The sequence below is a fragment of the Oncorhynchus clarkii genome, unplaced genomic scaffold (assembly GCF_045791955.1).
Source record: "Oncorhynchus clarkii lewisi isolate Uvic-CL-2024 unplaced genomic scaffold, UVic_Ocla_1.0 unplaced_contig_359_pilon_pilon, whole genome shotgun sequence".
Taxonomy (NCBI): Eukaryota; Metazoa; Chordata; class Actinopteri; order Salmoniformes; family Salmonidae; genus Oncorhynchus; species Oncorhynchus clarkii.
In genome coordinates this window covers 215,001-238,531 of record NW_027257971.1, presented here as the reverse complement: position 1 = coordinate 238,531, position 23,531 = coordinate 215,001, and the positions used below count along the sequence as shown (strand labels likewise).

Below are 23,531 nucleotides of genomic sequence, written 5' to 3'. Positions count from 1 at the left end.
TTTACTGAGAACTTGAAAATTGAGTGGTCCTGGGATAGAAAGGTATAAAATTGACATTACATCATTAAATCCACGTTTTAAATCACACATTAGCAATTTATGTTTTAGTAACTACTGTTGTTGGTTTGGTGTCAAGTCAGCCTCTCTTTATATGTTATTTGCCAAATCTCTGTTTTCCTTGTGGGTTTTATGCTAAAGATCCCTCTTTCAAGTTGGTATCTAACTGGAAAATGCATCTTCTTTTAGGAGTGCTATTTTTACCCTGTTGACTACTGATCATTCATCCACACTGTGTGTCTCATCAATGCAGGTCATTTATGACAAATGTATAAAGTATATGTCTTATAAACTCATGAACACCACCGGTTTTATTAGTTTAGGTGTATTATACTTCTTCGCCGCCAGAGGGGGACTTTGAGTAATATTTGAGGTTAATTTGATAAGTTTTTGATACTAAAATGGATGACAGTTTATTCTGATGTAGTGAATATAAGACACATGGAAATAATGTATTTATTTTTATTATAGTAAATGAGGAATTAGTAGGAATTGTTAAATCCACTATACGATCAATAACTTTGATCGACATTTCAACTGTTTTTTTTGTTAGTATATTACAGGGCAGATTAATGTAGAATTGCTGTGGGAGTGGTATTTATATCATGTCACTACTGATCATTCATCCAGACTGTGTGTGTCCCATCATTGCAGCTTTGGAAATAAATGAACTATCCATCCATTGCACCTTCCTGTGTTGACTCACTGACTTGAGAGACCAGGAAGGTCACACTAGCTCGATAGGTTGATATCGAGCTCAAGCTTCATCTCATATGAACTGTGTGGAACGCGTTAGCACGGTAGGCTCTGGTGCTTTCTTGCCGTGGGATCAAAACGACAGAGGAAATCAACCTGCTTGCTCCTTTTTGTTTTGTCAACTTTTCAATGGGGATGTTACGTTTGATACCGGAGGTACGAGGCACGCGTCCAAATCGCTCAGCAGTAAACTTCAAAGCAGTGTGCTGATTGATGCCTGTCTCGCTTTATCAGCAGCACGTCATCAATGACGTCTGAGGCTTCGTTTCATCGAACAACCACCTGATTGGTTTGGTATTGTGCTTGTTTGACACTGCAGGCGACTGCCAACTGACTGATCTTCAAATCAACTTACATCATAAATAACGACTCATTATTATTTAAGCAGTGTGTCCCTTTATCAGCATTGATCAATGACTTTTGAAGATTAATTTTCTCCCATCATTCTCTATGTCTCTGATCTTTTGATCTGCAAACACGTTTAGGTTTTGTTAGTTTGGTTCAAAATGGTCTCGGTGCTGGTTGGCTTTTTTTTGTTGTTGATACAATTGTCTGGAAAGAGCCAATGCTTCAGGAAGCTTTGTTTCCCCATCACTACTTTTCAGCATGTTTTCTGTGAATTAGACCACGGGAGTTTTGTAGCATTTTCCACCTTGGCTTACTGTTAGATGGGTTATAATTGGTCTCCGGTAGTTGGTCTCGCTGACCATAACCGTACTATGCTGGTTAGGCTAATAGCTAGTTGGCTAAATAGCTAACGTTAGCTGGCTGGCTAAGATAACTGCATATAGCTAACATTCTTTGATATTTGGTTAGATGGTGTTTTTCCAAAACGTTGGTTTACTTTAAACACTCAAGTCATGAGAGCAAACGATTAGTTTAATTTAAAGTTCTACATTTTAAATTATTTCGGTTGTAGTTTACATCATAGGGAATAGGCTGGGCCTCCATATTAATTCACACCTGACTTTGGCATTCTCCTGAATTCTGATTGGTTTAATGTAATAACTCCAAATATAGAACAGTAAGGTGTAACTTTGCATTGGGAAAATATTTTATTTATCTTTTTATAAACAATTACAAAACATACAAACGAGAACATCATACAAACATGAAGTACATCACACCTGCCCAGACCCACTAGATCACCTCCATCTCCATTAACTACATCACACCTGCCCAGACCCACTAGATCACCTCCATCTCCATTAACTACATCACACCTGCCCAGACCCACTAGATCACCTCCATCTCCATTAACTACATCACACCTGCTCAGACCCACTAGAACACACCCCCGTCTCCATTAACTACATCACACCTGCCCAGACCCACTAGAACACACCTCCATCTCCATTAACTACATCACATCTTCCCAGACCCACTAGAACCCACCTCCATCTCCATTAACTACATCACACCTGCCCAGACCCACTAGAACACACCTCCATCTCCATTAACTACATCACACCTGCCCAGACCCACAAGAACACACTTCCAACTCCACTAACTACATCACACCTGCCCAGACCCCCTAGAACACACCCCTATCTCCATTAACTACATCACACCTGCCCAGACCCACTAGAACACACCTCCATCTCCATTAACTACATCACACCTGCCCAGACCCACTAGAACACACCTCCATCTCCCTTAACTACATCACACCTGCCCAGACCCACTAGAACACAGCCCCATCTCCATTACCTACATCACACCTGCCCAGACCCACTAGAACACACCTCCATCTCCATTAACTATATCACACCTCCAACTCTGTCAGTTGGTTGCATGAATAACTGTGATTACTAAATGTTACATTAATTATAATTATGAAAATCAAAACCAGATGTTCACCCCTTTGTTAATATGTATTGGCAATACTTCACTTAATGGTGAGGCATGGAATAATAAAACATGTATATTTTGTCAGGCTGAATGTTTGAAATAAGACGTGATTTGAGACATGCTTCTTCAGTAGTGGAATAAAGACAATTAGCACTTGAATGTTGTCAAGAAATACTGGAGCGATGTAGGATTGTTAATAAAATTGATTATAGACTCAATTCATTATACTGCTTCCAGGCTGCAAGTAACATTCATTATACTGCGTCCATGTGTATAGGCTGCAAGTACATTGAAATTAAGTTGTTTTCAAGTAATTGAAAAAAAACGACCCGAAAAGACATCTCAACTTTCACTTTCAACCGAACATATATTGGACTTCGGGCATCTTTTTAATGACATTTTTGGGGTGTCCAAATCAATAACCAATATGCATTAACAGTTTGATAAATTGAAAAACATAAAATTTAAACAAACGTGCAACAATAATCATTTTACTTTTTAAAACAAGCTGTTAAAACATTCTACATTGTGACATCATTAGAACACTCCTACTACAAACTTTTTAAAACAAGCTCCACAGAAACACTGTTTTGACAAGTAGCAATAAATCACTGACATCGATTAGAAATCAGGTTGTTAGTGATGTTGGAACTAACACACACAAAAAAAACACATGGAAATGGGAGATATCTTTTACCTCACTGGTTAGAGGACAACCTGCAGAAGACAGTCAGCTACATTTTGGAGTGATGCTTTTAAATTTAGGGGTCACTAAACAAAGGAAAGCAACACTTATTTGTCATAACTCATTGATATCATGTTGAAATCATTTGTGTGACAGGAGGGAGATGAGGTTGCACGTCCTGTTAAAACTAACGCAGCAAAAACCACACGGAATCTGGGAATAATGTGTACATCACTGGTTAGAGGACAATTTGTAGAAAACAGCCAGAAACATTTTGAAGTGTTGCATTTTGATTTTAAGTGGGTCACCAACGTGGTAAGTGGAACAACTCTTTTTTTGTTAGTCACTTTTTGTGACCAATTCAGGCCTAAATATCCCCCCTGATGTTAAATTTCATAAATAGTACTCTTTCAATTCAGAACCTGGATTTTTCCCCTGAGGCTAATATCCAGATCATGTTGAAATCAATAGAACAGAGGACAAACATTTAGGGTTCTACATTGTGACATCATTAAAATACTCCTTCTACAATGTTAAAACATTCTACATTGTGACATTATTTCATTGATATCATGAAACAACTCCTTCAACTATGTATTTTCTGATGTTTAATCAGAGATCTTTTATCAGAGTATCTCTTGTCACATTGATCACAGCTATGAGGTTTCTCTCCTGTGTGTGTTCTCTGATGTGATACCAGGCTGTTTGACTGAGTAAAACTCTTCCCACATTGAGTACAGCTATAAGGATTCTGTCCTGTGTGTGTTCTCTGGTGCAAAGTCAGCTGGCTAGATGTAGTAAAACTCTTCCCACACTGATCACAGCTGTAAGGTTTCTCTCCTGTGTGTGTTCTCTGGTGTATTGTCAGACGACCAGATGAAAGAAAACTCTTCCCACATTGATCACAGTTATAAGGTTTCTCTCCTGTGTGTGTTCTCTGGTGTACTATCAAGCTGCTTGAGTGAGTAAAACTCTTCCCACATTGAGTACAGCTATAGGGTTTCTCTACTTTGTGTGTTCTCTGGTGAGATTTTAAATGTCCTGACGAAACAAAACTCTTTCCACAGTCAGAGCAGCTAAAAGGTTTCTCTCCTGTGTGGATTCTCTGATGTCTTTTAAGGTCTGCCGAGGAGGTGAATTTCTTCCCACAGTCAGAGCAGCAAAAAGGTTTCTCTCCAGTGTGACTTCTCTGGTGTAGTTTCAGTGAATCTGATCTTAAGTAACTCTTCCCACAGTCAGAGCAGCGGTGAGTTTTCGTTTTGGGTCTCCGCTGGTGTTTCTTGAGGTGTTCTGATCTGGATGCGGAGCGACTCTTCTCTGCCTCGTCAGCATCGTGATGTCGTTGAGGCTCCCCAGAGGATCCACGGCGGTCCCGTCTCTCTCCTGTGTGAACGACAAAGTCAGACAGATGGTTAAAGGACAACAGCAGATTATATGTTTATTTGTTGTATTTTTAAATCACATGAGAAGTAACATCGATGAGGAACGAGAAAGTTATTACAGTTGCTGAAACCCAGTGTGCCAGACGACTCTGTCGCTAAAATTGCCGCACAATTGCCATATAGTTGAAGAAGTCGGATGTTTAAATGTATTTGGCTAAGGCGTGTAAACTCAGTTTTTCACAATTCCTGACATTTTAATCCTAGTAAAAATTCCCTGTTTTAGGTCAGTTAGGATCACCACTTTATTTTTATGAATGTGAAATGTCAGAATAATAGTAGAGAATTATTTATTTCAGGTTTTATTTCTTTCATCACATTCCCAGTGGGTCAGAAGTTTACACACACTCAATTGGTATTTGGTAGAATTGCATTTAAATTGTTTAACTTGGGTCAAATGTTTCAGGTCGCCTTCCACAAGCTTCCCACAATAAGTTGGGTGAATTTTTGCCCATTCCTCTTGACAGAGCTGGTGTAACGGAGTCAGGTTTGTAAAGGCCTCCTTGCTCACACACGCTTTTTCAGTTCTGCCCACAAACTTTCTATGGGATTGAGGTCAGGGCTTTGTGATGGCCACTCCAGTACCTTGACAATGTCAAAACACCAGTCTCAACAATGCTGGCCTTCGAGGCAGAGTTGCAAAGAAAAAGCCATATCTCAGACTGGCCAATAAAATAAAATAAATTAAGATTGGCAAAAGAACACAGATACTGGACAGAGGAACTCTGGGAATTCAAGCTACCCATGTTTACTATTATAATAAATAAACTATTACTGTTATAATAAATGGAAAATCTAAATACAAATTACAGATCTCGGGCATTTATTTTATGGATGTATCAAAACCGTCTAGAATGCATCCATGATGTCATAATGATAGTTTAACCAGGTTTCTAGGCTATATAGTATATTCTAGAATTCATCCATGATGTCATAATGATAGTTTAACCAGGTTTCTAGGCTATATAGTATATTCTAGAATTCATCCATGATGTCATAATGATAGTTTAACCAGGTTTCTAGGCTATATAGTAGAGGTCGACCGATTATGATTTTTCATACCGATTATTGGAGGACCCCAAAAAAAAGCCGATACCATTTAATCGGCTGATTTAAATTTAAAAAAATGATTTGTAGTAATGACAATTACAACAATACTGAATGAACACTTATTTTAACTTAATATAATACATCAATAAAATCAATTTATCCTCAAATAAATAATGAAACATGTTCAATTTGGTATAAATAATGCAAAAACAAAGTGTTGGAGAAGAAAGTAAAAGTGCAATATGTGCCATGTAAGAAAGCTAACGTTTAAGTTCCTTGCTCAGAACATATGAAAGCTGGTGGTTCCTTTTAACATGAGTCTTCAATATTCCCAGGTAAGAAGTTTTAGGTTGTAGTTATTATAGGAATTATAGGACTATTTCTCTCTATACCATTAGTATTTCATTAACCTTTGACTATTGGATGTTCTTATAGGCACTTTAGTATTGCCAGTGTAACCGTATAGCTTCCATCCCTCTCCTCGCTCCTACCTGGGCTTGAACCAGGAACACGACGACAACAGCCACCCTCAAAGCAGCGTTACCCATGCAGAGCAAGGGGGAAAAACTACTCCAAGTCTCAGAGCGAGTGACGTTTGAAACTCTATTAGCACCCCGCTAACTAGCTAGCCATTTCACATCGGTTACACCAGCCTCATCTCGGGAGTTGATTGGCTTGAAGCACAGCGAAGAGCTTCTGGCAAAGCGCAGGAAAGTGCTGTTTGAATGAATGCTTACGACCCTGCTGCTGCCTACCACCGCTCAGTCAGACTGCTCTATCAAATCATAGACTTAATTATAATATAATAACACACAGAAATACGAGCCTTAGGTCATTAATATGGTCGAATCCGGAAACTATCATCTCGAAAACAAGACGTTTATTCTTTCAGTGAAATTCGGAACCGTTCCATATTTTATCGAACGGGTGGCATCCATAAGTCTAAATATTCCTGTTACATTGCACAACCTTCAATGTTATGTCATAATTCCGTAAAATTCTGGCAAATTAGGCGGCCCAAACTGCTACATATACACTGACTCTGCGTGCAATGAACGCAAGAGAAGTGACACAATTTCACCTGGTTAATATTGCCTGCTAACCTGGATTTCTTTTAGCTAAATATGCAGGTTTAAAAATATATACTTCTGTGTATTGATTTTAAGAAAGGCATTGATGTTTATGGTTAGGTACACATTGGAGCAACGATACGCACCGCATCGATTATATGCAACGCAGGACACGCTAGATAAACGCTAGATAAACTAGTAATATCATCAACCAATCAACCACGTGTAGTTAACTAGTGATTATGATTGATTGATTGTTTTTTTATAAGATAAGTTTAATGCTAGCTAGCTAGCTAGCTAGCAACTTACCTTGGCTTCTACTGCATTCGTGTAACAGGCAGACTCCTCGTGGAGTGCAATGTAATCAGGTGGTTAGAGCGTTGGACTAGTTAACTGTAAGGTTGCAAGATTGAATCCCCCGAGCTGACAAGGTAAAAATCTATCGTTCTGCCCCTGAACGAGGCAGTTAACCCACCGTTCCTAGGCCATCATTGAAAACAAGAATGTGTTCTTAACTGACTTGCCTCGTTAAATAAAGATTAAATAAAGGTGTAAAAAAAATATTTTAAAATCATAAAATCGGCCAAAACGGTGTCCAAAAATACCGATTTCCGATTGTTATGAAAACTTGAAATCGTCCCTAATTAAATCGGCCATTCCGATTAATCGGTCGACCTCTAGTACCGTCACACCACTGTGCCGTATCGTACATAACCGTGAGTTTTGTGAAACCGTGAAACACGCGGTGCGGTACGATACCGCGACACCACAGTACCGTTCGGTACGATACGGTTTAGGGACATCAACAATATCTATACATACACTACCGGTCAAAAGTTTTAGAACACCTACTCATTCAAGGGTTTTCATTTGACTATTTTCTACATTGTAGAATAATAGTGAAGACATCAAAACTATGAAGTAACTCATATGGAATCATGTAGTAACCACAAAAGTGTTAAACAAATCAAAATATCTTTTATATTTGAGATTCTTCAAAGTAGCCAGCCGTTACCATGACAGCTTTGCACACGCTTGGCGTTCTCTCAACTAGCATCATGAGGTAGTTTACCTGGAATTCATTTCAATTAACAGGTGTGCCTTGTTAAAAGTTAATTTATGGAATTTATGTATTTAAACCTCTTGGGGCTAGGGGGAACTATTTTCATTTTTGGAAAAATAACGTTACCAAAGTAAACAGGCTATTTCTCAAGACCAGGTGCTAGAATATGCATATAATTGACAGCTTAGGATAGAAAACACTCTAAAGTTTCCAAAACTGTACAAATATTGTCTGTGAGTATAACATAACTGATATTGCAAGCGAAAGCCTGAGAAAAATCCAATCAGGAAGTGACTCTTATTTTGAAACATCTGTGTTCCTATGCATCCCTATTGACCATTGAAAGGGATATCAACCAGATTTTTCTATGGCTTCCCTAATGTGTCTACAGCCTTTAGACATAGTTTCAGGCTTTTATTTTGAAAAATGAGCGTGAACGACAACATTGCGTCAGTGGTCAGGTGGTGGATCTCAGATTGATTTGTGCGTAATAGACAAAGGCGGCCATTGTTCCTCTCACTCCTACTGAAAAGCCAATTGTCCCGGTTGATATATTATCGAATAGATATTTGAAAAACACCTTGAGGATTGATTATAAAAAAACGTTTGCCATGTTTCTGTCGATATTATGGATCTAATTTGTACATTTTTTCGGCGTTGTCGTGACCGCAATTTCCGGTGGATTTCTCAACAAAACGTGAACAACAAAAGGAGGTATTTCAGCTATAAAAATAATCTTTATGGAAAAAAATGAACATTTGCTGTCTAACTGGGAGTCTCGTGAGTGAAAACATCCGAAGCTCATCAAAGGTAAACGATTTAATTTGATTGCTTTTCTGATTATCGTGACCAAGCTTCCTGCCAGTACGGTTTATATATTAGGTGTTCCACTATACAGTTAATCTGATATTCTATAAGAGGAACAGGAGCTCCACTAAACTGTTGATCTGATAAGAGGAACAGGAGCTCCACTATACTGTTGATCTGATATAAGAGGAACAGGAGCTCCACTATACTGTTGATCTGATATTCTATAAGAGGAACAGGAGCTCCACTATACTGTTGATCTGATATAAGAGGAACAGGAGCTCAAATTTCTGCCCTGCTTGAGCTGCCCCGGTCATCTGTATGTGCTGTTATTGTGAAGTGGAAACGTCTTGGAGCAACAATGGCTCAGCCGCGAAGTGGTAGGCCACGCAAGCTCACAGGACAGGACCGCAGAGTGCTGAAGCAAGTAGCACATAAAAATCGTCTGTGCTCGATTGCAACACTCACTACTGAGTTCCCAACTGCCTCTGGAAGCAAGGTCAACACAATAACTGTTCGTAGGGAGCGCCATGAAAGGGTTTCCATGGCCGAGCAGCCGCACACAAGGCTAAGATCACCATGCTCAATGCCAAGCGTCGGCTGGAGTGGTGTAAAGCTCACCGCCATTGGACTGTGGACCGTTGGCTGGAGTGGTGTAAAGCTCGTCCCCATTGGACTGTGGAGCGTTGGCCCGAGTGGTGTAAAGCTTGTTCCCATTGGACTGTGGAGCGTTGGCCCGAGTGGTGTAAAGCTTGTTCCCATTGGACTGTGGAGCGTTGGCCCGAGTGGTATAAAGCTCGTCCCCATTGGCCCGAGTGGTGTAAAGCTCGTCCCCATTGGCCCGAGTGGTGTAAAGCTCGTCCCCATTGGCCCGAGTGGTGTAAAGCTCGTCCCCATTGGCCCGAGTGGTGTAAAACTCGTCCCCATTGGCCCGAGTGGTGTAAAGCTCGTCCCCATTGGCCCGAGTGGTGTAAAGCTCGTCCCCATTGGCCCGAGTGGTGTAAAGCTCGTCCCCATTGGCCCGAGTGGTGTAAAGCTCGTCCCCATTGGCCCGAGTGGTGTAAAGCTCGTCCCCATTGGCCCGAGTGGTGTAAAGCTCGTCCCCATTGGCCCGAGTGGTGTAAAGCTCGTCCCCATTGGCCCGAGTGGTGTAAAGCTCGTCCCCATTGGCCCGAGTGGTGTAAAGCTCGTCCCCATTGGCCCGAGTGGTGTAAAGCTCGTCCCCATTGGCCCGAGTGGTGTAAAGCTCGTCCCCATTGGCCCGAGTGGTGTAAAGCTCGTCCCCATTGGCCCGAGTGGTGTAAAGCTCGTCCCCATTGGCCCGAGGGGTGTAAAGCTCGTCCCCATTGGCCCGAGTGGTGTAAAGCTCGTCCCCATTGGCCCGAGTGGTGTAAAGCTCGTCCCCATTGGCCCGAGTGGTGTAAAGCTCGTCCCCATTGGCCCGAGTGGTGTAAAGCTCGTCCCCATTGGCCCGAGTGGTGTAAAGCTCGTCCCCATTGGCCCGAGTGGTGTAAAGCTCGTCCCCATTGGCCCGAGTGGTGTAAAGCTCGTCCCCATTGGCCCGAGTGGTGTAAAGCTCGTCCCCATTGGCCCGAGTGGTGTAAAGCTCGTCCCCATTGGCCCGAGTGGTGTAAAGCTCGTCCCCATTGGCCCGAGTGGTGTAAAGCTCGTCCCCATTGGCCCGAGTGGTGTAAAGCTCGTCCCCATTGGCCCGAGTGGTGTAAAGCTCGTCCCCATTGGCCCGAGTGGTGTAAAGCTCGTCCCCATTGGCCCGAGTGGTGTAAAGCTCGTCCCCATTGGCCCGAGTGGTGTAAAGCTCGTCCCCATTGGCCCGAGTGGTGTAAAGCTCGTCCCCATTGGCCCGAGTGGTGTAAAGCTCGTCCCCATTGGCCTGAGTGGTGTAAAGCTCGTCCCCATTGGCCTGAATGTTATGTTTGCCGAGTATTACTTTGTGGATGCTAATCACCCATTTAGTATGTGTTATTAAATCACAATTTGTATTATATGTTACAAATTTGTTATGAATTTGCAAAACAAACTATATGTTACAATTTTTTTATTTTATTATAATGATATGTTACGAATTCTAGCTAGGTGGCTAATGTTAGCTAGGCTAGGGGTTAAGGTTACATGTAGGAGTAAGGTTGAAGGGGATTGGGGAAGGGTTTTGCTAACATGCTAAGCAGCTAGGTGGCTAACGTTAGCTAGGCTAGGGGTTAAAGGTTAAATGTAGGAGTTAGGTTAAAGGGGATTGGGGAAGGGTTAGCTAACATGCTAAGCAGTTGTAAAGTAGCAAAAAAAATGTAAGTAGTTGAAAAGTTGACTGTGATTCGAACTCACAACCTTTGGGTTGCTAGGCGTTTGTGTTTACATCAATAAATGATCTCTTCTCTAGCCTTTCTTTTTTGGTTTTGAGAGAGTAGAGGTTCCATCCTACCTGGAGTAGGATCCTTTAGGGTTAAAGTAGTGGGTTGGTGTAGGATCCTATAGGGTTAAAGTAGTGGGATGGGATGGTGTTGGATCCTATAGGGTTAAAGTAGTGGGATGGTGTAGGATCCTTTAGGGTTAAAGTAGTGGGCTGGTGTAGGATCCTTTAGGGTTAAAGTAATGGGATGTGTAGGATCCTTTAGGGTTAAAGTAGTGGGATGGGATGGTGTAGGATCCTTTAGGGTTAAAGTAGTGGGATGGGATGGTGTTGGATCCTTTAGGGTTAAAGTAGTGGGATGGTGTAGGATCCTTTAGGGTTAAAGTAGTGGGATGGTGTAGGATCCTTTAGGGTTAAAGTGGTGGGATGGTGCAGGATCCTATAGGGTTAAAGTAGTGGGATGGTGTAGGATCCTATAGGGTTAAAGTAGTGGGATGGTGTAGGATCCTTTAGGGTTAAAGTAGTGGGATGGTGTAGGATCCTTTAGGGTTAAAGTGGTGGGATGGTGCAGGATCCTATAGGGTTAAAGTAGTGGGATGGTGTAGGATCCTTTAGGGTTAAAGTAGTGGGATGGTGTAGGATCCTTTAGGGTTAAAGTAGTGGTATGGGCTGGTGTTGGATCCTTTAGGGTTAAAGTAGTGGGATGGTGTAGGATCCTTTAGGGTTAAAGTAGATGGGCTGGGATGGTGTTGGATCCTTTAGGGTTAAAGTAGTGGGATGGTGTAGGATCCTTTAGGGTTAAAGTAGTGGGATGGGATGGTGTTGGATCCTATAGGGTTAAAGTGGTGGGATGGTGTAGGATCCTATAGGGTTAAAGTAGTGGGATGGGATGGTGTTGGATCCTATAGGGTTAAAGTAGTGGGATGGTGTAGGATCATATAGGGTTAAAGTAGTGGGATGGGATAGTGTTGGATCCTATAGGGTTAAAGTAGTGGGATGGTGTAGGATCCTATAGGGTTAAAGTAGTGGGATGGTGTAGGATCCTTTAGGGTTAAAGTAGTGGGATGGTGTAGGATCCTTTAGGGTTAAAGTAGTGGGATGGTGTAGGATCCTTTAGGGTTAAAGTAGTGGGATGGGATGGTGTAGGATCCTATAGGGTTAAAGTAGTGGGATGGTGTAGGATCCTTTAGGGTTAAAGTAGTGGGCTGGTGTTGGATCCCTTAGGGTTAAAGTAGTGGGCTGGTGTAGGATCCTTTAGTGTTAAAGTAGTGGGATGGTGTAGGATCCTTTAGGGTTAAAGTAGTGGGATGGTGTAGGATCCTATAGGGTTAAAGTAGTGGGATGGTGTAGGATCCTTTAGGGCCAAAGTAGTGGGATGGTGTAGGATCCTTTAGGGTTAAAGTAGTGGGATGGTGTAGGATCCTTTAGGGTTAAAGTAGTGGGATGGGATGGTGTAGGATCCTATAGGGTTAAAGTAGTGGGATGGTGTAGGATCCTTTAGGGTTAAAGTAGTGTGATGGGATGGTGTAGGATCCTTTAGGGTTAAAGTAGGGGATGGTGTAGGATCCTATAGGGTTAAAGTAGTGGGATGGTGTAGGATCCTATAGGGTTAAAGTAGTGGGATGGTGTAGGATCCTTTAGGGTTAAAGTAGTGGGATGGTGTAGGATCCTTTAGGGTTAAAGTAGTGGGATGGTGTAGGATCCTATAGGGTTAAAGTAGTGGGATGGGATGGTGTAGGATCCTATAGGGTTAAAGTAGTGGGATGGTGTAGGATCCTTTAGGGTTAAAGTAGTGGGATGGTGTAGGATCCTTTAGGGTTAAAGTAGTGGGATGGTGGTTTTGGGGGATAGTGTATGTAGTGTATAGTGGATGGTGTATAGCTGCAGGGTTAAAGTAGTGGGATGGGATGGTGGTTTTGGGGGATAGTGTATGTAGTGTATAGTGGATGGTGTATAGCTGCAGGGTTAAAGTAGTGGGATGGGATGATGGGTTTTGGGGGATAGTGTATGTAGTGTATAGTGGATGGTGTATAGCTGCAGGGTTAAAGTAGTGGGATGGGATGGTGGTTTTGGGGGATAGTGTATGTAGTGTATAGTGGATGGTGTATAGCTGCAGGGTTAAAGTAGTGGGATGGGATGGTGGTTTTGGGGGATAGTGTATGTAGTGTATAGTGGATGGTGTATAGCTGCAGGGTTAGATGGTGGTGCCATTTACATTTTTCCTCATTCCCGTTTTTTGGGGGTGACCAAAATATGCCAAAACTGCGCTCTGACCTGCGAAAGGCAGCAACATGCAATACAGCGTCTAGCCTGACGAAAAGTCTCACAAAGAAGAAGAACAAGAACAAGGGTTCAGAGAGCAAGACCTGGACCTGATTGTAACAACAAAATGTACGACCGTTTTGATAGTGGGAGTGTGACTCTGTTAGCTTGCCCTTTAATTCAACAACAGCTTATGTTTTTAAGACCGTACTTACTGGTGTTAATCCGATCTCCTGTCTCTTCCTCTTCCAATGTGACAGTTATCTCTCCCTTCTCCTTCACTCCCAACACAGTAACCTCCTCTTCCTCTTCCTCTTTCACTGTAACATCCTGCTCTTCCTCTACTTTTGTTACTGTGATATCCTCCTCTTCATTCTCCTCTTTCACGACAACGTTCAGCCACAGACCCTCTTTCTCCGTCCAGCAGACCCCCTCCTCTTCATCAGGAGGCGAGTAGCTTGGTGAACTCATGGTCGGGGGGTGATAGCTAACAGTTAGCTAACAAGGCTAATGCTAACTTAACCAGCCAGCTACCGTTAGCTAACTAATAACAACGTAAATATGCAATGAAATTATATAATTAGCTAGATTGACAGAAGTGTGTTCAAAACACAGTGGCTAACATACATTAAAGCGGGTTAATATTTCGGCTAGCAAGCTACCAAGGTGGTTGACCAGTTTCCAATGAACTATAAAATAACGTGGCTGGGTTGTCACTAGTTACCACAGCCACAAAGTCAGAATTGGCTTCGGTAAAAATAAGAAAAATACAAATAGTAATTTTTATTTTTGGGTCTTAATTTAAAAGTTAGGGTTGGACATAAGGTTATTAATGTTGTTAAGATTAGGTTTAAATCGTTTTTTTTTTATCTGATTTTTAATAGAAGAGAGGATGTAGAAATGGGCGTGGTTTACGTATTTGTGACTGTGGTAACTAGTGTCGACCGAATAGCTTGTTGTTGAAGAAGCGTCCGGTCTACTTGCGCCTGACTCCCGGGGAAGACCTGAAACACACACATCGCCGTCTGCTGACCGGAGTGTGTAACGCAGTTTGAGGGAAAGTTTTTTAAATTTATTTTCAAACAAAAAGTTAATCATTTTCTTCAACGATTTTATTTTCAATAATTATATATATATATATATATATATATATATATATATATATATATATATATATATAGAGGGAACCACAAAATTCAAATTTAACATTTAGACTGGGATCGCTCCACACAGTCGACTCATTGCAGTTCTTTACGGAAGCCCTCTCTCAACACAGTAGCAGTTCTCTACGGAACCTCTAAAGCTACATTTTTAAATAATATGTAAAGTTATATGTAGAACCTAGTCCCCAAGCCTGACATGTTGCATGTTATGAAGGTGGACTTGGTGGCGTTTATTGCATTGGTAAACAAGTGCACAGCGCAAACAGAGAGAAAACACATTTTTCTTGGATTTATCATTGTGAGTGCGACTGAGCACATCACAGGGAATCCTGCCGATGAATGCTTCGTCCTGACCGGCAGCTGAGCCTGTGACACCTTAAAGTTGGTTAGAGTTCCGATATTCGCTAGACAGTCAGACCTTTAAACTTCGCAAACGATGTGACCTTCATACTTCAGGTTAGCCTCTGTTAGGAAAGACATTCTACAGGTATTTTCCCGATTCCTCCCCGAGTTTCATACTCACACCGCAACAGCTCAAGCATTCTGGTGCACCGTCAAAAGCAACTAGTTAGGGACCGTCAACAAAGTGCATGATCACAATATTCAAATGTCAATAGCTCTTCGACCACTTGACTTAGCAACCTAATTTCAATAGTCCATTATTCCTTACTTAGAGAGGCATGTTGCATACTCTTGGGATTTCTCATACAATTATTCAAATTTGTAGATATATACACTACCAGCCAAATGTTTGGACACACCTACTCATTCAAGGGTTTTTCTTTATTTGTACTATTTTCTACATTGAGAATAATTGTGAAGACATCAAAACTATGAGAACACATATGGAATCATGTAGTAACCAAAACAAGTGTTAAACAAATCGAAATATATTTTAGATTTTTCAAAGTGGCCACCATTTGCCCTTGATAACAGAGTTGCACACTCTTGAGATTCTCTCAACCAGCTTCACCAGGAATTATTTGCCAACAGTCTTGGAAGGAATTCCCACATATGCTGAGTACTTGTTGGCTGCTTTTCCTTCAGTCTGCAGTCCAACTCATCCCAAGCCATCTCAATTGGGTTGAGGTCGGGTGATTGTGAAGCAGCACTCCCTCACTCTCCTTCTTGGTCAAATTGTCCTTAACACAGCCTGGAGGTGTGTTGGGTCATTGTCCATTTGAAAAACAAATGATCGTCCCACTAAGCGCAAACCAGATGGAATGGCATATAGCTGCAAAATACTGTGGTATCCATGCTGGTTAAGTGTGCCTTGAAATCTAAATAAATCACTGATAGTGTCAACAGCAAAGCACCCCACACCATCACACCGCCTCCTCCATGCTTCACGGTGGGAAATAGACATGCAGATATCATCCGTTCACCTCTGCATCTCACGAAGACACGGCGGTTGGAAAGGACAGATTTCCACCGGTCTAATGTTCATTGCTCGTGTTTCTTGGCCCTTAGCAAGTCTCCTCTTATTACTGGTGTCCTTTAGTAGTGATTTCTTTGCAGCAATTCAAACATGAAGGCCTGATTCACACAGTCTCCTCTGAACAGTTGATGTTGAGATGTGTCTGTTACTTGAACTCTGTGAAGCATTTATTTGGGCTGCAATTTCTGAGGCAGGTAACTCTAATGAACTTACCCTCTGGGTCTTCCTTTCCTGTGGCTGTCCTCATGAGAGCCATTTTCATCATATTGCTTGATTGTTTTTTCCTACTGCACTTGAAGAAACTTTGAAAGTTCTATACATTTTTCAGAATTGACTGAACTTCATGTGATGATGGCCTGTTGTTTGGTCTTTCACCAAATCACCCCTACCTTGTCACAACACAACTGATTGGCTCAAACGCATTAAGAAGGAAAGAAATTCCACAAATTAACTTTTAACAGACACACCTGTTAATTGAAATGCATTCCAGGTGACTACCCCATGAAGCTGGTTGAGAGAATGCCAAGATTGTGCAAAGCTGTCATCAAGGTCAAGGGTGGCTACTTTGAAGAATTTAAAATATTACATATTCTTCAGTTCTATTTTTTGTTTCATCAGACCAGAGGACATTTCTCCAAAAAGTACAATCTATGTCTCCATGTGCCGTTGCAAACCGTAGTCTGGCTTTTTTTATGGCTGTTCTGGAGCCGTGGCTTCTTCCTTGCTGTTTCGCCTTGCAGGTTATGTCGATATAGGACTCGTTTTACTGTGGATATAGATACTTTTGCACCTGTTTCCTCCAGCATCTTCACAAGGTCCTTTGCTGTTGTTCTGGGATTGATTTTGCACTTTTCACACCAAAGTACGTTCATCTCTAGGAGACAGAACGGGTCTCCTTTCTGAGCGGTATGGCGGCTGCGTGGTCCCATGGTGTTTATACTTGCGAACTATTGTTTGTACAGATGAATGTGGTACCCTCAGGCATTTGGATATTGCTCCCAAGGATGAACCAGACTTGTGGAGGTCTACAATTTTTTGTTGTTGAGGTGTTGGCTTATTTCTTTTGATTTTCCCACGATGTCAAGCAAAGAGGCACTGAGTTTGAAGGTCGGCCTTGAAATACATCCACAGGTACACTTCCAATTGACTCAAATGTTGTCAATTAGCCTATCAGAAGCTTCTAAAGCTATGACATCATTTTCTGGAATTTTCAAAGCTGTTTAAAGGCACAGTCAACTTAGTGAATGTAAACTTCTGACCCACAGGAATTGTGATACAGTGAATTATAAGTGAAATAATCTGTCTGTAAACAATTGTTGGAAAATTTATGTCATGCACAAAGTAGATGTCCTAACCGACTTGCCAAAACTATAGTTTAACAAGAAATTTGTGGAGTGGTTGAAAAACGTGTTTTAATGACTCCAACCTAAGTGTATGTAAACTTCCGACTTCAACTGTTTGTGTACACACAAATATATACAGTATGCACATTTGCAAAAAGATGTTGAGTCTTTACTAGGGGCCACCTCTCTCAGCTTCATGACCACAGACAGATGTTGAGTCTTTACTAGGGGCCACCTCTCTCAGCTTCATGACCACAGACAGATGTTGAGTCTTTACTAGGGGCCACCTCTCTCAGCTTCATGACCACAGACAGATGTTGAGTCTTTACTAGGGGCCACCTCTCTCAGCTTCATGACCACAGACAGATGTTGAGTCTTTACTAGGGGCCACCTCTCTCAGCTTCATGACCACAGACAGATGTTGAGTCTTTACTAGGGGCCACCTCTCTCAGCTTCATGACCACAGACAGATGTTGAGTCTTTACTAGGGGCCACCTCTCTCAGCTTCATGACCACAGACAGATGTTGAGTCTTTACTAGGGGCCACCTCTCTCAGCTTCATGACCACAGACAGATGTTGAGTCTTTACTAGGGGCCACCTCTCTCAGCTTCTAGCTTTGTGACTACAAAGAGAGGGGAAATGTCAATCATTTCAAGCCTAGTTGAATACTCATGGACACGACTGACAACAATAACAAAACAGAATAAATGTAATTTTTTTTCTCTCTCTCTCTCTCACACACACACACACACACACACACACACACACACACACACACACACACACACACACACACACACACACACACCTTTCCTCTGTATAATCATGGGAAGGGCTACAGAATCAGTGTTAAGTTCAAGACAGCCAGTAAGAGTGAGTCATGATTCAGTGATACCATTGACTGAGTGATTCAGTGAATCAGTGATACAGTTTATTCAGTGATTCAGTTATCCCATTGACTCAGTGAATCAACGATACAGTTTATTCAGTGATTCAGTTATCCCGTTGACTCAGTTATACAGTTTATTCAGTGACTCAGCGATTCAGTGATAGTTTATTCAGTGATTCAGTTGTTCAACCTTTCCTCACGACTGACTCCACTAAACGGTTCAGTGGTTGCTAGGCCGTCCAGCTCTTCTCCAGTTCCACCAGCTCCAAACCTTCACAGTAGGACCGAGGACGCAGCGCCCTCACCTGGACAAACAAACAAACAACAGCTTACCATCTCTCTCTCTTCCTCTGTCTCTTTCTCCCTGTCTCTCTCTTCTCCCTCTCTATCTCTACCTCTGTCTCTTTCTCCCTCTCTCTCTTCTCCCTCTCTATCTCTTCCTCTGTCTCTTTCTGTCTCTCTCTTCTCCCTCTCTATCTCTACCTCTGTCGCTCTTTCTCCTCTCTCTCTCTATCTGTCTCTTCTAACTCTCCCCCTCCAGCCCTAATAGGTTGTAATCTCTAGGTACCTCCCTCCTAATAGGTGGTAATCTGTAGGTACCTCCATCCTAATAGGTGGTAATCTGTAGGTACCTCCCTCCTAATAGGTGGTAATCTGTAAGTACCTCCATCCTAATAGGTGGTAATCTGTAGGTACCTCCATCCTAATAGGTGGTAATCTGTAGGTACCTCCCTCCTAATAGGTGGTAATCTGTAAGTACCTCCCTCCTAATAGGTGGTAATCTCTAGGTACCTCCCTCCTAATAGGTACCGGGGTGGTTCTGTGTGTAGAGGATAGTTGCTGTAGCAAGGGGAAGGGTTGTAGTCTGTAGGTACCGGGGTGGTTCTGTGTGTAGAGGATAGTTGCTGTAGCAGGGGGAAGGGTTGTAGTCTGTAGGTACCGGGGTGGTTCTGTGTGTTGTAGATAGTTGCTGTAGCAGGGGGAAGGGTTGTAGTCTGTAGGTACCGGGGTGGTTCTGTGTGTTGTAGATAGTTGCTGTAGCAGGGGGAAGGGTTGTAGTCTGTAGGTACCGGGGTGGTTCTGTGTGTTGTAGATAGTTGCTGTAGCAGGGGGAAGGGTTGTAGTCTGTAGGTACCGGGGTGGTTCTGTGTGTAGAGGATAGTTGCTGTAGCAGGGGGAAGGGTGTCCACTGGATGGGTTCTATGGGCCAGCTGCACACTGACAGGTCACTGGCTTTCCCAGAATCCAACACACACTCCGCCAGGCTGACCTCGCTGACCGCCCAGCCGTACTGGGAACTGGAGGGGAGAGAGGGAGGGAGGGAGGGAGGGAGGGAGAGAGAGAGAGAAAGAGGGAGGGAGGGGGAACCATGACAACGTTTTACTATAGTTATCTATATATACACCACACACACCACACCACACCCACCCACCACACCACACAACACCACACAACACACCACACCCACACCACCAGACACCACACCCACCACACCCACCACACCACACACACACACCACACCACACCCACCACACACACCACACCACACCCACCACACCCCACACCACACCCCATTACTATAGTTATCTCTCATACACCTGTGTTACAGTCTGTGTGTGTTCTCTCTGTGTTACAGTCTGTGTGTGTTCTCTCTGTGTGTGTTCTCTCTGTGTTACAGTCTGTGTGTGTTCTCTCTGTGTTACAGTCTGTGTGTGTTCTCTCTGTGTTACAGTATGTGTGTGTTCTCTGTGTGTGTGTGTTCTCTCTGTGTGTGTGTTCTCTGTGTGTGTGTGTTCTCTCTGTGTGTGTTCTCTGTGTGTGTGTGTTCTCTCTGTGTGTGTGTTCTCTGTGTATGTGTTCTCTCTATGTGTGTGTGTTCTCTGTGTGTGTGTTCTCTCTGTGTGTGTTCTCTGTGTGTGTGTTCTCTCTGTGTGTGTTCTCTGTGTGTGTGTGTTCTCTGTGTTACAGTGTATGTGTGTTCTCTCTGTGTGTGTTCTGTGTGTGTTCTGTGTGTGTGTTCTCTCTGTGTGTGTTCTCTCTGTGTGTGTTCTGTGTGTGTGTGTGTTCTCTCTGTGTGTGTTCTCTCTGTGTTAGTGTATGTGTGTTCTCTGTGTGTGTGTGTGTGTGTGTTCTCTCTGTGTGTGTTCTTTCTGTGTGTGTGTTCTCTGTCTCTGTGTTACAGTGTATGTGTGTGTTCTCTCTGTGTGTGTTCTCTCTGTGTGTGTTCAATCTGTGTGTGTGTTCTCTGTGTTACAGTGTATGTGTGTGTTCTCTCTGTGTGTATTCTCTCTGTGTGTATTCTCTCTGTGTGTATTCTCTCTGTGTGTGTTCTCTGTGTGTGTGTTCTCTGTTTGTGTGTTCTCTCTGTGTGTGTATTCTCTATTTGTGTGTGTCACCAACTTGTGTGTGTAGACGGTCTTGAGGTGTGTTCTCTCTGTGTGTGTATTCTCTCTGTGTGTGTATTCTCTGTGTGTGTGTGTCACCAACTTGTGTGTGTAGACGGTCTTGAGGTGTGTTCTCTCTGTGTGTGTATTCTCTGTGTGTGTGTTCTCTGTGTGTGTGTTCTCTCTGTGTGTGTGTATTCTCTGTGTGTGTGTCTGTCACCAACTTGTGTGTGTAGACGGTGTTGAGGTGTGTTTTCTCTGTGTGTGTATTCTCTGTGTGTGTGTATTCTCTGTGTGTGTGTGTCACCAACTTGTGTGTGTAGACGGTCTTGAGGTGTGTTCTCTCTGTGTGTGTATTCTCTGTGTGTGTGTGTCACCAACTTGTGTGTGTAGACGGTGTTGAGGTGTGTTCTCTCTGTGTGTGTATTCTCTGTGTGTGTGTGTGTCACCAACTTGTGTGGGTAGACGGTGTTGAGGTGTGTTCTCTCTGTGTGTGTATTCTCTGTGTGTGTGTTCTCTGTGTGTGTGTTCTCTCTGTGTGTGTGTATTCTCTGTGTGTGTGTGTGTCACCAACTTGTGTGTGTAGACGGTCTTGAGGTGTGTTCTCTCTGTGTGTGTATTCTCTGTGTGTGTGTGTGTCACCAACTTGTGTGGGTAGACAGTGTTGAGGTGTGTTCTCTCTGTGTGTGTATTCTCTGTGTGTGTGTATTCTGTGTGTGTGTGTGTGTGTCACCAACTTGTGTGTGTAGACGGTGTTGAGGTGTGTTCTCTCTGTGTGTGTATTCTCTGTGTGTGTGTGTCACCAACTTGTGTGTGTAGACGGTGTTGAGGTGTGTTCTCTCTGTGTGTGTATTCTCTGTGTGTGTGTGTGTCACCAACTTGTGTGGGTAGACGGTGTTGAGGTGTGTTCTCTCTGTGTGTGTATTCTCTGTGTGTGTGTTCTCTGTGTGTGTGTTCTCTCTGTGTGTGTGTATTCTCTGTGTGTGTGTGTGTCACCAACTTGTGTGTGTAGACGGTCTTGAGGTGTGTTCTCTCTGTGTGTGTATTCTCTGTGTGTGTGTGTGTCACCAACTTGTGTGGGTAGACAGTGTTGAGGTGTGTTCTCTCTGTGTGTGTATTCTCTGTGTGTGTGTATTCTGTGTGTGTGTGTGTCACCAACTTGTGTGTGTAGACGGTGTTGAGGTGTGTTCTCTCTGTGTGTGTATTCTCTGTGTGTGTGTGTGTCACCAACTTGTGTGTGTAGACGGTGTTGAGGTGTGTTCTCTCTGTGTGTGTATTCTCTGTGTGTGTGTGTGTCACCAACTTGTGTGGGTAGACGGTGTTGAGGTGTGTTCTCTCTCTGTGTGTATTCTCTGTGTGTGTGTGTGTGTGTCACCAACTTGTGTGGGTAGACGGTGTTGAGGTGTGTTCCGTTGCTAGGGCAGGTGGAGGCCAGGGACAGCGTATCGTCGTGGTAACAGCAGGTGCGGTCGAGCGCCCTCCGGTGTAGCAACTCGTCGGAGCGGGTGAAGACGGGGTTATCCAACGAGTCAGCTGATCCACCGATGGACCGCCCCCAGAAACGACCTGACAGCTCGTCAAAGTGGTTGAACCTACGGTAGCTAACACACACACACACACAGGTCAATAAACCACGTTATGTTATGATATCGTACGGTACCTAACACACACACACACAGGTCAATAAACCACGTTATGTTATGATATCGTACGGTAGCTAACACACACACACACACACAGGTCAATAAACCACGTTATGTTATGATATCTATGACAAACACACACACACTCCCTCTGTCGGAAGGGAGACGCCCGTGTTTTCACACCAGAAACAGGAAGTCAGGTTGGACAGGAAGTGCGACGCCAGGAAACAGGGAGGGTCAGTAGAGTTGTTTCTGAAGTAACTTTAGAACCTCGTAGTGGATCAGAGAGAGACGGTACCAACCAGAACAGAGATGGGTTGGATCAGACACAGAGAGAGAGAGACAGTACCAACCAGAACAGAGATGGGTTGGATCAGAGAGAGACAGTACCAACCAGAACAGAGATGGGTTGGATCAGAGAGAGACGGTACCAACCAGAACAGAGATGGGTTGGATCAGAGAGAGACAGTACCAACCAGAACAGAGATGGGTTGGATCAGAGAGAGACAGTACCAACCAGAACAGAGATGGGTTGGATCAGAGAGAGACGGTACCAACCAGAACAGAGATGGGTTGGATCAGAGAGAGAAAGTACCAACCAGAACAGAGATGGGTTGGATCAGAGAGAGACAGTATCAACCAGAACAGAGATGGGTTGGATCAGAGAGAGACGGTACCAACCAGAACAGAGATGGGTTGGATCAGACACAGAGAGAGACGGTACCAACCAGAACAGAGATGGGTTGGATCAGAGGTAGACAGTACCAACCAGAACAGATATGGGTTGGATCAAACACAGAGAGAGAGAGAGAGAGACAGTACCAACCAGAACAGAGATGGGTTTATAATGTAATACAATAGGAACCAGTTCAGTACCAGAACAGAGATGGGTTTATAATGTAATACAATAGAAACCAGGTGGGTGTGGTGTGGTGGGTGGTGTGTGTGGTGTGGTGGGTGGGTGTGGTGTGGTGTGTGGTGTGTGGTGTGTGGTGTGGTGGGTGTGGTGTGTGGTGTGGTGGGTGTGGGTGTGGTGTGTGGTGTGGTGGGTGTGGTGTGGTGTGGTGGGTGGTGTGGTGGGTGTGGTGTGGTGGGTGGGTGTGTGGTGTGGTGTGTGGTGGGGTGTAGTGTGGTGGGTGTGGTTGGTGTGGTGGGTGTGGTGGGTGTGGTGTGGTGGGTGTGGGTGTGGTGTGTGTGGTGTGGTGTGTGGTGTCGTGGGTGTGGTGTGTGGTGTGGTGGGTGTGGTGTGGTGTGGTGGGTGTGGT

The 23,531-nt window shown here is 43.4% G+C and overlaps 2 protein-coding genes across 2 annotated transcripts in view; both read right to left on the bottom strand.

Annotated features, from left to right (window-relative positions):
• Positions 1-1,849: 1,849 nt before the first annotated feature.
• Positions 1,850-14,058, bottom strand: LOC139394341 (zinc finger protein 664-like). The gene is made up of 4 exons (XM_071142388.1): positions 13,621-14,058; positions 3,243-4,732; positions 2,085-3,185; positions 1,850-1,988 (listed from the first exon to the last, which is right to left on the bottom strand). Exons 1-2 carry the CDS (start codon positions 13,874-13,876, stop codon positions 3,936-3,938), a joined length of 1,053 nt encoding a protein of 350 aa, XP_070998489.1. The 5' UTR covers positions 13,877-14,058; the 3' UTR covers positions 1,850-1,988; positions 2,085-3,185; positions 3,243-3,935.
• Positions 14,059-18,297: 4,239 nt separating this feature from the next.
• The window catches only part of LOC139394338 (uncharacterized), a 13,861-nt gene continuing 8,627 nt past the window's right edge, over positions 18,298-23,531 (bottom strand). The window contains exons 5-7 of the mRNA XM_071142384.1: positions 22,003-22,224; positions 19,375-19,537; positions 18,298-18,544 (exon numbers count right to left, since the gene is read on the bottom strand). Coding sequence (XP_070998485.1) covers positions 18,470-18,544; positions 19,375-19,537; positions 22,003-22,224 — 460 coding nt within the window. The 3' untranslated portion in view covers positions 18,298-18,469. The remainder of the gene's footprint in view (positions 18,545-19,374; positions 19,538-22,002; positions 22,225-23,531) is intronic.